Source organism: Quercus suber, unplaced genomic scaffold (genome assembly GCF_002906115.3).
Source record: "Quercus suber isolate HL8 unplaced genomic scaffold, Cork oak 2.0 scaffold_201, whole genome shotgun sequence".
NCBI lineage: Eukaryota > Viridiplantae > Streptophyta > Magnoliopsida > Fagales > Fagaceae > Quercus > Quercus suber.
In genome coordinates, this window is record NW_027069659.1 from 1,096,981 (window position 1) to 1,114,210 (window position 17,230).

Here is a 17,230-nt window from a genome sequence, read left to right on the forward strand (position 1 = left end):
CAACAATATTTGTCCTTGGATATCAAATACCTCTTCTATGGAGCCACATTTTTCAATCTTCAATTCTTTTAGATTTCGGAGCGTTCTCAACATATTGGGCGGACCAATATTCGTAAGATTTGTGCAACCTGAAACGGTCAGTGTTTCTAGTTTGCCAAAGAAATCTGAAATGAGTTGGTCGGGCCAGATCATATTCATGCTATCCATGCCTTCTATTTCCAATTTCTTCAAGATTGGAAAGACAACCTGCAATTCTCACGTACACATTGAGTCAATAAATGAAACTTAATTAAATTATATTCTAAAGACCACGATTAACAAAGAGGAAACTATTATAAGGAAGAATTAAGAAGGAAGAAGAGTAATAATTCCTTTTCATTTAAGAGGTACTGTGTGGCAATACATAGTATCACTTCTTCAAGCTTTTTCTCAATGGTCATGTACATATTAAGAAGGAAGGAGAGTAATAATTACTGGCATATAAACGGTGAGTTCTCATAGAAATAAAGGTTACAAGGTGAAATAATGAATTTCAACTCTCCCTAAAAACATGAACTCATTCAGCCACTCTCGAATCCGTTCGCCTGCGTTTTACTCATATAAAACTGCTTTACTCCAATAGAAAAAAAGAAAAAAAAGAAAAAAAGTTGAGCTTTTGAGCACACGAGTGAATATGTGTTTAGAGGATTGTATATATAAATGCCAATATCACGGAACTATATTTTGAATCTTACAATAAATAATAAATTCTTTTTTCATAGAAGAGGTATTGTGTTGCATTATAGGGGTTTATTTGTTCAAGTTCTTTCACATCGATCTGTAATTAAAAATTAGTGATGAAATTTAGATGAGGAGAATTTATCCAGAAAAAATAGAACTTGAGATAATATACGGCTTGATTCTCGAAAGCCGATTAAAGGCTTTGACTCTATGACGATACTATAACAGTGCATATGTTTGACTCTCTTTTAAGTACATTTTGAAATTCAACAAGAGATAAGATTTCTCCCTTTTTTGTTAAACCATTTAAAAAAAAAAAAAAAAAAACCCAAAAATGGAAGGGTTTAAAGTTTTTAAATTGGATCAACGGGATTCAAATTTTAATGACATCATATTTATTTTTAATAATTAATTAAAATAAATGTATACAATTTAATTATTTAACAATCTTAAGTAAAACCATATTTAAAGATGTTCCAATATATCTTAGTCAAAAGATAAGACGATTTTCTTCAAAATTTACCAAAAAGTAAATATTCTCTTCTTAGTTAAAAATTAAGAGGATGGTTGTAAAAGATCTAATCTTTGTGCTCTTACGTTAAGCAGGCTAGTCTGCTAAGCATATATAGTCATCCCAGTATACATATTTGTATTAAAAAATTAATAATAATTTTAAGTAAAAATAATTAAAACCAAATAAAATAAACACAGACAAAAAAGTAGGACAGCTGTAACTTGTAATTAGATCTAACCTTTTCAACGAAAAAGAGAGGTTGTAGAATAAGACTAGCATGATGGTCCAGCCCATTTGTTTCTTCGACACTTGACTTATTGGAGCCAAATATTTTCAGTTTGTCACATTTGTAAATAGTCAATTCCGTCAACGACGGCAACTCTAAAGTGTGGTTTCCTGGATAAAAACTTTTGAGTTCAGGCAAATTTTGAAGTTCTAGAGTGGTTATTGTGGGAATAAAAACAAAGTGGTTATCTCTATTCCTTCTTCTTTTGCTACGATTTCCTCACCGATAACAATCATTTATCTCTAGCTTCTCAAGTTGCATAAGACCCTTTGCCACAGATGTTGGAAAAACACTTTTTAAACTGGAACAACCTTAATTTTCATGGTACGTATTTTCCAAAGCTGATTATTCCTTGAGAATCCATACTCCACACGTGCTTCACTTTTTCCAGATTTCTTAATGTCAAGGATATAAGTTCAGCGGCTGCTATATCACGTGATTCTTCAACAATATTTGTCCCTTNATCAATAGCATCATTAAATTTATCATTCTGTGCTTATTACAACTAGTTTATTAATTGAAGGCATCTCAATTTTCAAGACCCCAAAATTTTCTGTTTTGATCGCAATTCACATATGCAAATCTATTTGAGCGAGAATTCTTAAACAAGTATGCGAAGATTGAATGCAACCACTGGGCCTGAACTCAACCCACTCCACCCACATCTAATCCAATGAGTATATATATTATATATTAACAAAATGTAATGACATGCATGGAAGTTTTACCTTTTTGACGAAAAAGAGAGGTTGTAGAATAAGACTAGCATGATGGTCCAGCCCATTGTTTCTTCGACACTTGACTTATTGGAGCCAAATATTTTCAGTTTGTCACATTTGTAAATAGTCAATTCCGTCAACGACGGCAACTCTAAAGTGTGGTTTCCTGGATAAAAACTTTTGAGTTCAGGCAATTATGAAGTTCTAGAGTGGTTAATTGTGGGAATAAAACAAAGTGGTTATCTCTATTCCTTCTTCTTTGCTACGATTTCCTCCACCGATACACAATCATTTATCTCTAGCTTCTCAAGTTGCATAAGACCCTTTGCCACAGATGTTGGAAAAACACTTTTTAGACTGGAACAATCCTCAATTTCCATGGTACGTTAATTTTCCAAAGCTGATTATTCCTTGAGAATCCATACTCCACACGTGCTTCACTTTTCCAGATTTCTTAATGTCAAGATATAAGTTCAGCGGCTGCTATATCACGTGATTCTTCAACAATATTTGTCCTTGGATATCAAATACCTCTTCTATGGAGCCACATTTTTCAATCTTCAATTCTTTTAGATTTCGGAGCGTTCTCAACATATTGGGCGGACCAATATTCGTAAGATTTGTGCAACCTGAAACGGTCAGTGTTTCTAGTTTGCCAAAGAAATCTGAAATGAGTTGGTCGGGCCAGATCATATTCATGCTATCCATGCCTTCTATTTCCAATTTCTTCAAGATTGGAAAGACAACCTGCAATTCTCACGTACACATTGAGTCAATAAATGAAACTTAATTAAATTATATTCTAAAGACCACGATTAACAAAGAGGAAACTATTATAAGAAGAATTAAGAAGGAAGAAGAGTAATAATTCCTTTTCATTTAAGAGGTACTGTGTGGCAATACATAGTATCACTTCTTCAAGCTTTTTCTCAATGGTCATGTACATATTAAGAAGGAAGGAGAGTAATAATTACTGGCATATAAACGGTGAGTTCTCATAGAAATAAAGGTTACAAGGTGAAATAATGAATTTCAACTCTCCCTAAAAACATGAACTCATTCAGCCACTCTCGAATCCGTTCGCCTGCGTTTTACTCATATAAAACTGCTTTACTCCAATAGAAAAAAAGAAAAAAAAGAAAAAAAGTTGAGCTTTTGAGCACACGAGTGAATATGTGTTTAGAGGATTGTATATATAAATGCCAATATCACGGAACTATATTTTGAATCTTACAATAAATAATAAATTCTTTTTTCATAGAAGAGGTATTGTGTTGCATTATAGGGGTTTATTTGTTCAAGTTCTTTCACATCGATCTGTAATTAAAAATTAGTGATGAAATTTAGATGAGGAGAATTTATCCAGAAAAAATAGAACTTGAGATAATATACGGCTTGATTCTCGAAAGCCGATTAAAGGCTTTGACTCTATGACGATACTATAACAGGCTGCTATTGACTCTCTTTTAAGTACATTTTGAAATTCAACAAGAGATAAGATTTCTCCCTTTTATATATATATATAAGCATTCTCTATTTATAATAATTAAAAAAAAAAACTAATTTGGATATTATTATTATTTATGTTTGATATAGAGAAGCTATTAAATTTTACTTGCCAGAATATAATTACCAAATTTAATATGAGTTGGTTAGCTAATGCTTACTCACGAGAGAGTTTTATTTTGACAATATATTTTGTGGAAATTTTAATTTATTTATAATTTTTTTTTATGCTTAATAGATTAAACATTTTTGGTTAGAGTAATTTTTTTCCCTGAAATTTGTTTACTCATATGCTTAAATTTTTATGGGGATTAAGGACCATATCTACTCAATTTTCACTTTTCTTGAAAATCTATTAAGTTCAATTTGTTTCTAAAAAAAAAAAACTTAAGTTTTACTTACAAACTAGGTTTCAATTTTGCTTAGACCAAGAAGAAATTCGCAAATGTCTTGACATAATGATAATAAATAAAAATAAATAAATAAAAAAATCATCCCAAAACTAATCATACAAATTTCAAATTTATTTTAAAATTTGAAATTTTCCTATTTAATAATGCAAGACTTATAATTTGGTTATGAGTGAATTTAGATGCATTTTGATGATTTCTTATTTGCTTAGAAAAGTACTATAAAAAACGATGGAAAAAGTTTATTTATTTTTATTTACATGTGTGGGCCATCAAAATAGGTTCAAAATTTTCAGAAAACTGACTTTTTGTCGCTTGCCAAATGAACTAAAACATTTAGACTGTTCTTCTTCTCATTCCCACATGTACACTTTTTTTTTTTCTTTATATGTTGACATCCAAAATTATGTCTACTATTTTTATTAAGTTAAAAATTAGAATGGTTAACTTTCCTGTGTTCTTCTTCATGTCTAAATTTCAATATGAATAAGATTAGAATGATAATAAGTGGAAAATAGCCTTGCAAATTTGCTGCAATTCAATTGTAACTTGTTGATGTCTCTAACAATGACGATAAGGGTTCAAATCACCCCACTCTTTTTTTGTTATTAAGAATGATGGTAAGTAGGTATCAATTGATACTGCTTTGTTAAAGTTCAAAGCTCAAGTATATTTTTTTTCCATGCAATTAACTAATGTTAACCAAAAGTGTAATAACTTGGCCAAAAAAAAAAAAAATGAAAGTATAATAATTAGAATTGGTTTTTAGTTGAACAGTTAAATATTGACTACACAAAATAGTTAATTAAATATGCAGTTACGAATATGTTAAAAGACAGTTAGGTATTAAATATTGTCATGTAATCCCTTTAGTTGAACTCAATTCATTCATGTTAACAGAAGCTTCAATGTATTAAATATTTTCCTTGAATCAGTACTTTTATCTATGTTGCTCGGGCTATTAATTTCATTCTTTTTAATTTTTTAATTAATGTGCTGATACTTTTTCTGTGCTTGAGTGAGTTTGTTAGGAACCATATCCCTTGAATTTATTCAATTTAAATTAGTGCATGCCATGGATTTAGATGTGTAGATGATTTAGATACATCTAGTCCCTGTTCAAATTTGTTGCAATATAATATAATATAATCCCAAACTTGTTTTAGAGGAGATTAAACTCATTATTTCCTTAATTTGTTCATTACTTTGGCGTTTTCCCAGGATAAATTCCCTAACTTGGAAGAATTGGAATTGGATGATGCCATGAATGAGACATGTGGCGGACCGTCAGAAGAATTCTGTTGCAACCTAAAAGAGCTGTGGTTGTACGGAAATGGTGAAATTCCAAATGTAGAGGCTCCAAGAGCAGGAATATCAGATTTTCGCAGATTAAAGAATATTGTGCCATTCTCATCCACATCTTTCCACTACTTAAAGAAATTGCATGTATCCGGATCTGATGTATTGATTAGTTTATTAACTCCCTCAACAGCCAGAACTCTCGTGCAACTCCAAAAGATTACAATTTGGGGATGCAAAAGAATGACAGAAATAGTTGCAAATGAGGGAAGTGAAGCAGAAGCAGGAGATGAGATCGCTTTCAATAATTTGAGCGAAATGGTATTCATAGACTTGCCGAGTCTCACAGCCTTCCATTTGGGGAATCGCACCATCAAATTCCCATCATTGGTTGAAGTACAAATGCACAGCTGTCCTAAATTGAAGATTTTCTATAGTGGAGTCTTAAGCACGCCAAAGCTAAGATTTTTTATGATGGAAGGAAAGCGGATAACCAAAGAGGAGGGGGCTGGAGATGTTGATCTTCTTAACGCTAGAATAAAAGAGTATTGGGAGGCTAAATTGGAGACTTGCGACCAAAAGTTCGCTGAAAAGGTACGTTGTCATGCCGTAGTTCCTTATTATTTTTATTTTTATTTTTTTAAAATCGTAAGTGGCTGCAAATTAATTTAGTTCCACTGCCGTATGTCATCATGTTGATATCTCAGCTAGCTGAATCCAAAATGTATAAAGTTATTAACGATTGTTATTTAGGTTTCGTTTGGCACTGGTTTAATTAAAAAGCATCAAAATTTTCTATTCAACCAGATGTCATTCAATTGCACCCACATTAATTAAAACACAAATGTGGGCCTTTTGGGCCTTCATTCATGCATACACAAATGTGGGCCTTCATTCATGCATACTAATTGTTTAAGAATTCTCTCTCAAATAAATTCATTATATGTGAATTGCAATCAAAATAGAAAATTATGGAGGTCTTGAAAATTGAAATGCCCTCCAATGAATAAAATAAGGATTCTCAAATTAACAAAATAAAAAAAAACTAATTTTGATTTTTTTTTTTTTTTTTGTTTGACATAGAGGATCTGTTAATTTTACTTGGCAGTTAATAATTCCATAATTAATATGAGTTGGTTGGCTCATGCTTACTCACGAAAGAGTTTTACCTCAACAACGTATTTTGTGGAATTTTTCAGTTATTTATAACTCTTATGCATAATAGCTTAAACATTTATATTTTGACACGAGTTTCCTTTTTTTTTCATTATATTTTGACATCCAAAATTATTTGCCTACTATTTTTATTAAGTTAAAAATTAGAATGGTTAACTTTCCCATGTTTTTCTTCATGTCTAAATGTCAATATGAACAAAATTAGAATGATAATGAGTAGGAAAGGGTCTTGCAAATTTGTTGCAATTCAATTGTCACCTGTTAATGTCTCTAATAGAGACACTAAGGTTTCAAATCATCTCACTCTTTTTTTGTTATTAGGGCAAATTACAACTTACCTACCCATAGTTTGGCTGAAATTTAAGTTGCCTACTTATGGTTTGAAATTTGACACTTTATCTACCTAAGGTTAGCTCTATTAGAGTTCTGTAACCCACCTATTACTTTTCACTTAGAGAACAACTTTTAACATTAAAACATAACATAAAACTGATAAAAAAGAAAGGGTATTTGATGTGAAACTTTGTACAATTAAAAAGATGGAAAGTAGATGTAAGTGTTTCAATTGCTTGAGTACATGCACTTACTGAAGGTCAAAAACTCAATTTAGAAAACTTATGTGGCTCAGCATGAACGAGTCATATTGCAGCTTATGACTCTGGCCTATACCCTCTCATTCTTGGATTGATCAGTCACTAAAATCTAAACTTATACGAACCCACTTATTCAAGATTAACATTCTTGTTCATCTCTAAGCCAACGTCGGTCATAGATATTAGGCACAAATTAACATAAAACCAAATTAGAATGATCAATTAAAAAGTCCCCATGTAAGTAAAGACATTAAGCATCAAGTATAGAAAAACTTATAAAAATATCTGTTGCATTTATAATATTATCAGATACAATGTCCATTTGGGAACAACTTATTTAACTGAAACTGAAAACTTTTTGCTAAAAGTACTGTAAATAAAGGTAAAAGTTAGCTGAATAGTGCAGTGAAACTCATGAATAGTATCAAAATAAGCTGAAAGTGAAAATAAGTTAAAAAATTAAACTCATCCCAAACGCACACGCAATGTGAATAACCAACATTAATTTTCAGTGTATATTCCACATAGGCTTATAGAAACTGGCCCAAATGTCATCTTGGGAAACTCATAATCCATAGATTGAGAACAAAATAAACCATTTAAAAAAGTTTTGACCATGAGTTCCTTGGATAAGATAGAGAAGAGTCAGGAAGTTATCTTCAAACCCTAACTTTTTTATCTGTTTTATGTGATATTTGACGTTAAATTTTTTTTTTTTTTTTAATGGAAAAGCCATAGGTGGGTTTTGGAACTCTAACAGTGCCAATCTCAGATCGGTAAAATGCTAAATTTCAAATCACATGTAGGTAATTTAAATTTCGGCCAAATCACAAGTGGGTAAGTTGTAATTTACCCTTATCATTAAGAATGATAGTAAGTAGATATCAATTAATACTCCTTCGTTAAAGTTCAAAGCCCAAGTTTTTTTTTTTTTTTTTTCATTTAATTAACTAGTGTTAACCGAAAGTGTAATTTCTTGGCCAAAAAAAAAAAAAAAAAAACCAGAAAGTATAATAATTAGGATTGGTTTTTAGTTGAACAGTTAAATATTGAATGCACAAAATGGTTAATTGGATATGCAGTTATGAGTTTGTAAAAAGACTCTTCAAAGTCAGTTAGATATTAGCTCTAATAAGAATTTTATCTTTTTGATTATTTTCTGTTTCCTTCTTCCATTTAAAATTTCTAGTTCTTTATGAACATTCTTTCTAATTTTTTATTTTGTTGGGAAGGGAAAGGGTGAGGCAGGTTTGAACTTGCAACATGGGAACTGAAATATAAATGAAATGGGGAAGATGTCATTCAGGCTAAAAGCCAGTCAACAATAATTGGTCACCAGATTCCTTTAAAATATTTTAACCTTTTTTATATCAGTATATGCTGTTTAACATCTCACTAATTTCTTCAAATTTGCCTCTCTTAAATTAGAAGAATTTTATCCTAGGTGGCCTCTAATTTGCTATTCTAGACACCATTGAAGCAAAATTTTGCATTCCACCACCATAATGGAAAAATTATGTAGTATCCTTTAAGCCCATGTGCGATGGATAGACTCATGCAACAATGACATGACAGAATGTGTTTATTTAAGCATAATTTCATTTGTTTATAAAATGAAATAAAGGAAATGGTTAACATTTTAGAGAAAATGGTAGTTCAATTGGTCATTAGTTATAAATTTTAGTAATAAGTTTTTGTTAAATTTTTTGGGTTGATGATTTGTGCACTATGGTTTTAAGGGCTAATATGTGGTTCTTTGGACAACTTTGTAATGTTGTTTGGGCTAATTTATGGAGTTGTTTGCACTAATCTATAAGAGGGGGGGGGGGGGGGGGGGGGTTTTTGGGGGGANCATGAATAATAGCAAAAATAAGCTGAAATTGCAAATAAGCTGAAATTTTTAGATTTTCCCAAACGCACACTAAATAAGGTATGTCATTGGCTAAATGGAAAGAAATATGTTTAGTTATGAAAAATGTTAAAGTAGTAACCAATTTAACTACAAAAGGTTTATAAACTAATGTGGTAATGAATGTGATTAATATAAAAAATATTATATATATACATATATATATATATATATATAATAAACAAATTAATTGATTATATTTTAGCTGTGTTAAAAGACTAACACATTAGTTATTTTATAATAAAAAAACATTAGTTATTTTGTAAAATTTGTAATATCCTAGTATTTTGCCATTAGTTAATTTTAAATCATGAGCTCTCATGACTTTAAATTTGTAGAAATAACAAATTTTAACAAAAAAATGTAATTGTATTGGCAAATTCATGTTTAGGTCTTTACTCCAAAAATACAATTGATTTAATTGCTTAAGTCAAATAGGATGTGAGTGGTTTGTTTTTCCCATTTCTTCATGGTTAGTTCTGAATAATATGATGATTGAACCAATGTGCATTGGTTAGCTATTCAAATATATATATATATATATATATATATATATTTTTTTTTTCTTGGTTATTATTTTTGATATGCTAGATCGTATTTGTCTTGTCCTAATTTAAATTGAACAAAACTTGGTTCAATTAGTTTAGTATGTAATTTAATATTTTATTGCTTATCTCTAGCTTTAATATTAAAAATTTCTAATTGGACATCAAATTTGCATCACATTTTAATCCATGAGTTGCTACCTCCTAGTTGAACTCAATTCATTCATGTTAACAGAAGCTTCAATGTATTAAATATTTTCCTTGAATCAGTACTTTTATCTATGTTGCTCAGGCTATTAATTTCATTCTTTTTAATTTTTTAATTAATGTGCTGATACTTTTTCTGTGCTCGAGTGAGCTTGTTAGGAACCATATCCCTTGAATTTATTCAATTTAAATTAGTGCATGCCATGGATTTAGATGTAATATAATATAATATAATCCCAAATTTGTTTTAGAGGAGATTAAACTCATTATTTCCTTAATTTGTTCATTACTTTGGCGTTTTCCCAGGATAAATTCCCTAACTTGGAAATATTGGGATTGGATGAGGGCGATGCCACGAATGAGACATGTGGCAGACCGTCAGAAGAATTCTGTTGCAACCTAAAAGAGCTGTCGTTGTACGGAAATGGTGAAATTCCAAATGTAGAGGCTCCAAGAGCAGGAATATCAGATTTTCGCAGATTAAAGAATATTGTGCCATTCTCATCCACATCTTTCCACTACTTAAAGGAATTGAGAGTATACGGATCTGATGTATTGATTAGTTTATTAACTCCCTCAACAGCCAGAACTCTCGTACAACTCCGACGTATTGCAATTTGGGAATGCAAAAGAATGACAGAAATAGTTGCAAATGAGGGAAGTGAAGCAGAAGCAGGAGATGAGATCGCTTTCAATAATTTGACATATTTGTCCTTAATTAAGTTGCCGAGTCTCACAGCCTTCCATTTGGGGAATCGCACCATCAAATTCCCATCATTGGAAAGTGTAAATATGGGCAGCTGTCCTAAATTGAAGATTTTCTATTGTGGAGTCTTAAGCACGCCAAAGCTAAGAACTGTTTGGATGCAATGCAAGCTGATACTCATCAAAAAGGGGGTGGATGGAGATGTTGATGTTGATCTTAACGCTAGAATAAAAGAGTATTGGGAGGCTAAATTGGAGACTTGCGACCAAAAGTTCGCTGAAAAGGTACGTTGCCATGCTTTCATGCCGTAGTTCCTTATTATTTTTATTTTTATTTTTTTAAAATCGTAAGTGGCTGCAAATTAATTTAGTTCCACTGCCGTATGTCATCATGTTGATATCTCAGCTAGCTGAATCCAAAATGTATAAAGTTATTAACGATTGTTATTTAGGTTTCATTTGGCACTGGTTTAATTAAAAAGCATCAAAATTTCTATTCAAGCAGATGTCATTCAATTGCACCCACATTAATTAAAACACAAATGTGGGCCTTTTGGGCCTTCATTCATGCATATTGCCTTCTTCAAATTACTTAACACAAAAGAAAAAAAGAAAAAAAAAACAATTATTTGGGCCTTTAGAGAACCTTTTAATTTATAAGTATCTTAGTAACAATACGAGTCCAGGTATTCATTTTAAATTGGTATCAAGCTTACCTCTATGGCCCTATAAAAGTTTCATCTATTCATCTCTTTTAAACAGTGGAGGCTCCTCTTGAAGCCCAAGGGTTCATGATCTCAACCCCCTGAATTGGCACTTTTTTATTTTTTTAAAATCGTAAGTGGCTGCAAATTAATTTAGTTCCACTGCCGTATGTCATCATGTTGATATCTCAGCTAGCTGAATCCAAAATGTATAAAGTTATTAACGATTGTTATTTAGGTTTCGTTTGGCACTGGTTTAATTAAAAAGCATCAAAATTTTCTATTCAAGCAGATGTCATTCAATTGCACCCACATTAATTAAAACACAAATGTGGGCCTTTTGGGCCTTCATTCATGCATATTGCCTTCTTCAAATTACTTAACACAAAAGAAAAAAAAAAAAAAACAATTATTTGGGCCTTTAGAGAGCCTTTTAATTTATAAGTATCTTAGTAACAATAGTAGTCCAGGTATTCAATTTAAATCGGTATCAAGCTTACCTCTATGGCCCTATAAAAGTTTCATCTATTCTTCTCTTTTAAACAGTGGAGGCTCCACTTGAAGCCCAAGGGTTCATGATTTCAACCCCCTGAATTGGCAAAAAAAAAAAAAATTATATATAATTTAAAAAAAAAAATTTTGACCCTCTAAAATAAAATTTTGAACACCATGATCTTAAATATTTTTTAAGTCCAACTAAAATAAATTTGAATATGATCATGTTATCAATATCTTGGCCTTTAAAAAATAAAATAACAAGACTCATTAACAAACCAATTTGAGCTAAATTTTGGAAAAAAAAAATTAATAACCTCAACAACAAAAGTAGAAATTTGTTAATTAAAAACCTTAGAAAAAAACCCATTTAGATCTTAGCAAATTTGAATTAAATCAATCAAATGGGAGATTAATGGATAAATGATTGTCTGGCTATGTACATTGAAAGAGATGTAACTTGTAGGATTAATAATAAAAATATTATACAATGATTTCAAAATAAGAAACCTCATAAAAGGCAATTGTAAAACCTTTTTTTTTTTCGATGTGATATATTCAAGTTCTCTTTTGTTTTAGATTTTGTATCATTTATGTTTCTTATTAACTCCTAGAAAATAATTATGGAGCCGCAACTGCTTCCAAATTATGTAATTAAAAAAGAAAAGAAAAGAAAAGATAAACTCCCATATTGGTGTCGTAATTATTGTTGTTATTTGAAATGCAGTATCTTACAATGGTGTGGAATGTGAGAAATCTAATTTGAATAAAGCTGACATTGGTTTTTGTGATTGCTGGATCTTGTCGCTTTTGGTTTTAGTTGATCTGCATATTTGGTGGATGAGATCGGAACATTGTTCATAATATGTTAACATCGTGCTCTTTCATATCATGTTGTTTTTGGATTACTTTGTATCTTTTTTTTTTAATTTCAAAATACTTTTATTGTAGACTGATGCTAGTGAAGGTGGGGAGAGTGAACATGACGCTAATGATGACTTGGAGAGAGAAACTACTAGTGAAGTTGGGGACACACAATGTGATGGAGAATGATGACTAGGGAGCAACTCAAAAGAAGATGGATCTTCCCTTTTATTGATTGTTTTATTTCTGATTGTTGTCTTTATGTGATTTATTTATTTTTGAAACCTATGTGATTATTACAATATATTATTTATTTTCGAAACCAATGTGATTGTTACACTATATAACTTTCTTGTAATTCTAGACTACTTAGTATGAGAGAGAAACTACTAGTGAAGTTGGGGACACACAATGTGATGGAGAATGATGACTAGGGAGCAACTCAAAAGAAGATGGATCTTCCCTTTTATTGATTGTTTTATTTCTGATTGTTGTCTTTATGTGATTTATTTATTTTTGAAACCTATGTGATTATTACAATATATTATTTATTTTTGAAACCAATGTGATTGTTACACTATATAACTTTCTTGTAATTCTAGACTATTTAGTACTCCTTCTGTATTTGTAACCATGAATTTGTAAACTATTAACCTACGATGAACTAATTTTCACCAATTGTGACACTGTTATAGTTGGAGTCATATTCACATGTAAGTGGTATGGTTGGTCAATAGTTACTCAATTGGAATCTCCTCAAAGTGTTCTTGCAATTGGAACCCATGTGGAGATTGCAGATGGTCATGTTTTGCCACTAATTCTTCAAAACCAATTTAGGAGGAAAAAAAAAAATTGTCCAAAACAAGAAAGTATCTCTCGCAATAGTTCTAGCATATTAGCACCCTTGTGGGTGTTACAACTCAATGAACAAGTGACATGTACAAAATAGCCATATTTGCAAAAAGTTGAATAAAAAAGTTACAAATTTAATCCAAATATGATTTCTTAAAAATTTAAATTCCACAAATATTTTAATTAAATTCATTTCCGATAAAGAGCCACATCGATCACATGAATAAAATTTATCTTGAATCGTTTTTTCTTACGATGAATAATTGGGACCCCAATCAAAGGAAGGCATTGAGATCTATCTTATGACATAGAGATCTCATCTAACTTGGCCTCCCTCCTAGGATTGTATCATGAAATTGAAAGCCAACTAGGGACCTTGTCCTTATTGAGTGTTTTTTCTAATTCTTTGACAAATCCAAGGTACTATAAATTGAAAATTGATTTGTGTTTATATAATTTAGATTTGTAAAATATTGAGTTGAGCTGAGTTTTGATTAGAAAAAATAATAATAATAAATTTCAATTGTAAAGGTAGACCAAACTACAGAGGAAATTAATCTCTTGGTAACCATAAATTACTTACAATGTGAGTGTGTTTGAGTAAAAATCAATTTTTAATTAACCTTGGTTCCTTGATTATGCTTTCAAGTTACTTGAAGTGAATATCTAATTTCGAAAACTAAGACATAGGGTTTGGAAATGTTTAACTTAATAGGACTTGTTTTGAAATGCATGAGTTCACATGAGATAATGAGAATGAGAAAATCCTAATTGTCAAAGTTCCTAAATGACTAAGTTGTGAACCTAATTTGCCTAAGTTATCTCAAAGTAAACTAATACACAGTAAATTAATCCAAAGAAAATCATCTCAAAGTAAAGTAAATTGTAGGAAATGTAAAGGATTCAAACCTAAATGAATATTCTAACAATAAATTGATTTGAAGTAAATAGTAAATTATATAAAACTTCAATAAACAGCTAAATATTGCATCAATCTACTTGAATAAATGATAACACGGGTACAAGGAAATGAACCAACAAGCAATGCTTTTAAAAAACAAATAGTTCAAAGAATCGAAAAGGGAGGGTTCAAGGTTTTTAAAATAGGGTTGAACTATGATGATTTTATAATTATTTAAAATACAAATGGAGGTAATAAATTTGTAAAAAATAGCAAAAGTTAGTAAAAATATCTAAAGCAATTTAAACTACTTTCAAAATAATTTTTTTTTCATTTTTTTATAAAATTAATTGACAATAATAAAGCATAAAAAAGTATATATGTCTTTACTAATCTTTCAAATTAAAAGCCTTTTGATTTAAAATAAAACCATTTTCAACATGAATTGATAAATNTAAACATAATTATAAGTAAATTTGGTAAAAAATTAATTAAGCTAAGAAAAAACAAGGGCTTAACAATTTCCTACTTTGGCTATTCCGTGATGAAACATCCCTAATACAGTCTCTAGACTTAAATGTGATGGAAACAAATCATTCACACCTAATCTAAACCTGTGTTACAAACTTGAAATTAAACCTGACTCCTGAAATATTCTCACAAGATGAATAAGATGAATTAGACGTTAGACCTAACAGTTGAGGACAGTTAAAAGTATCGAATACAATGCTATCAAATAAATATGATATGATCTATATGATTGCAACTTGATCAAACAAATGAAAACCATTAACTAAAATGATCATCCAAACATATAAGTAATTAAGCACAAACATAATAAGTTAATAGCATGTCCAATATTATAATAATAATAATAAATATAAAATAAATATTAAAAAAAAAAAAAAAAACTTAAAGCATGATGTAATGATTTGTATAAGCACATGGTATCTAAAAACTAAAAGATAAACCATAACATCAAAAAAAAAAATAAATAAATAAATAAACATCTTAAAAGAAAACAACAAAGTGTCAATATCTATGTGAGTCCCCCCCAATCAATATATCTTCTCCTATGCATATGCACTAAAGTCCAAAAATTTCTCCCATTTTTTGTCATGAATGACAAAGGGATCAAGAAGAATAAGAACAAATACCAATTGGGGAATGAATGTATGATATGTATAAACAAACTTACTAGAAATGCAAAGTATGGGTGCATACAGACAACGCTTAAATAAGCACAAGTAAGCATATAAGACAATGACATGGAAAAAATGAGAAAATTGGCACAAACCAATTTCTATGATAAAAAGGATGTCATGATGCATGAGTAATGTCATAGACTCATACATAACACAATGTCAAAATTGAGATTCATCGGAGTTCAAATGATGATGAAAATTTCTTTGGACATTTCACCGAACACTTGGCATGCAGTCCTATTTCCAACACTCAAAGAGTGAGGGATCACCTCAAAAAGTAGCTAGAAATACATGAGAATTATGCCTTAGGGCCAAAAACCACTCAATTACATCAAATCTCAATCAACCAAAGCAAAAGTTTGACAGAAAAAAGTTTTTTACTCAAAAACTCCAACATTCCTAGTTTTGAACTTCAACTCTCTAAAATGAAACTCATGAATTTAAAAATGAGAAAGAGAAATTAAAATACCTTAAAATAGATGTTAGAAATCTCATGCTTTAAGTTTTTTTTTTTTTTTTTAATATTTATTTTATATTTATTATTATTATTATAATATTGGACATGCTATTAACTTATTATGTTTGTGCTTAATTACTTATATGTTTGGATGATCATTTTAGTTAATGGTTTTCATTTGTTTGATCAAGTTGCAATCATATAGATCATATCATATTTATTTGATAGCATTGTATTCGATACTTTTAACTGTCCTCAACTGTTAGGTCTAACGTCTAATTCATCTTATTCATCTTGTGAGAATATTTCAGGAGTCAGGTTTAATTTCAAGTTTGTAACACAGGTTTAGATTAGGTGTGAATGATTTGTTTCCATCACATTTAAGTCTAGAGACTGTATTAGGGATGTTTCATCACGGAATAGCCAAAGTGGGAAATTGTTAAGCCCTTGTTTTTTCTTAGCTTAATTAATTTTTTACCAAATTTACTTATAATTATGTTTACTTTTCATGTATTATGGGATTATAATCTAATTAGGTACATGTCCTTGAGCCCTAGTCAAAGTTGCAATGAAGAAGAAGCCATGAACTAGTCGCACCAATGAGACACTTGCCTTCCCCGTGAACTGGATGTGGTAGATAAAGGAGAGACCTTTTTACTGAGCTAGTCGCGACTTGCTCGCGAGCAATTCACTATTGCAACTTGCTCAAGGACGAAGTCCAACAAGTCATTCTTATCACTCGACCAACTTATAAGTCCAAAAGAGACATAACTCATTTCATTTGTATGTGTACATGAGAAAAACAAAGATAGCATTTGCATTGCTCATTGATTGAATCCCTACCATTCTCCTTCTCTTTATCTCTCATTATAGACATATCTTTGAGAGGAGATTGTTTCCATCATCTTCATCACCATACTTGAGAGTTAAGAGTTGGCTTGGAGCTGGAAATATTTTGGAGCAAACCACATTTCCAAGGGGACATGGTGGCTTATTGTTGGCCACTCAATGCATGGACTCCAAAGACTAGGTGAAGAACAGAATTGGTGTAGTCAGTTGGTACCTGGAGCTTGTAGGGCTCAAGTTCTAAGATAGCTTTAGTCTAGAGGGCTTATTTGTGTATCTTGAACTGCAGTTATTCGCTAGTGGAGTTTCAATAGAGG

At 30.6% G+C, this 17,230-nt stretch overlaps 1 protein-coding gene across 1 annotated transcript; it reads left to right on the plus strand.

The window, feature by feature from the left end:
- The first annotated feature begins 4,769 nt into the window (after positions 1–4,769).
- Positions 4,770–12,974, plus strand: LOC112037987 (uncharacterized). The gene is made up of 4 exons (XM_065779190.1): positions 4,770–4,775; positions 5,377–6,048; positions 10,191–10,874; positions 12,740–12,974. Exons 1-4 carry the CDS (start codon positions 4,770–4,772, stop codon positions 12,839–12,841), a joined length of 1,464 nt encoding a protein of 487 aa, XP_065635262.1. The 3' UTR covers positions 12,842–12,974.
- Positions 12,975–17,230: the final 4,256 nt, after the last annotated feature.

Coding starts and splice junctions, on each gene's coding strand:
- LOC112037987 (XM_065779190.1), top strand. Junction 6,049..10,190: donor ACCAAAAGTTCGCTGAAAAG/GTACGTTGTCAT, acceptor GCGTTTTCCCAG/GATAAATTCCCTAACTTGGA. Junction 10,875..12,739: donor ACCAAAAGTTCGCTGAAAAG/GTACGTTGCCAT, acceptor CTTTTATTGTAG/ACTGATGCTAGTGAAGGTGG.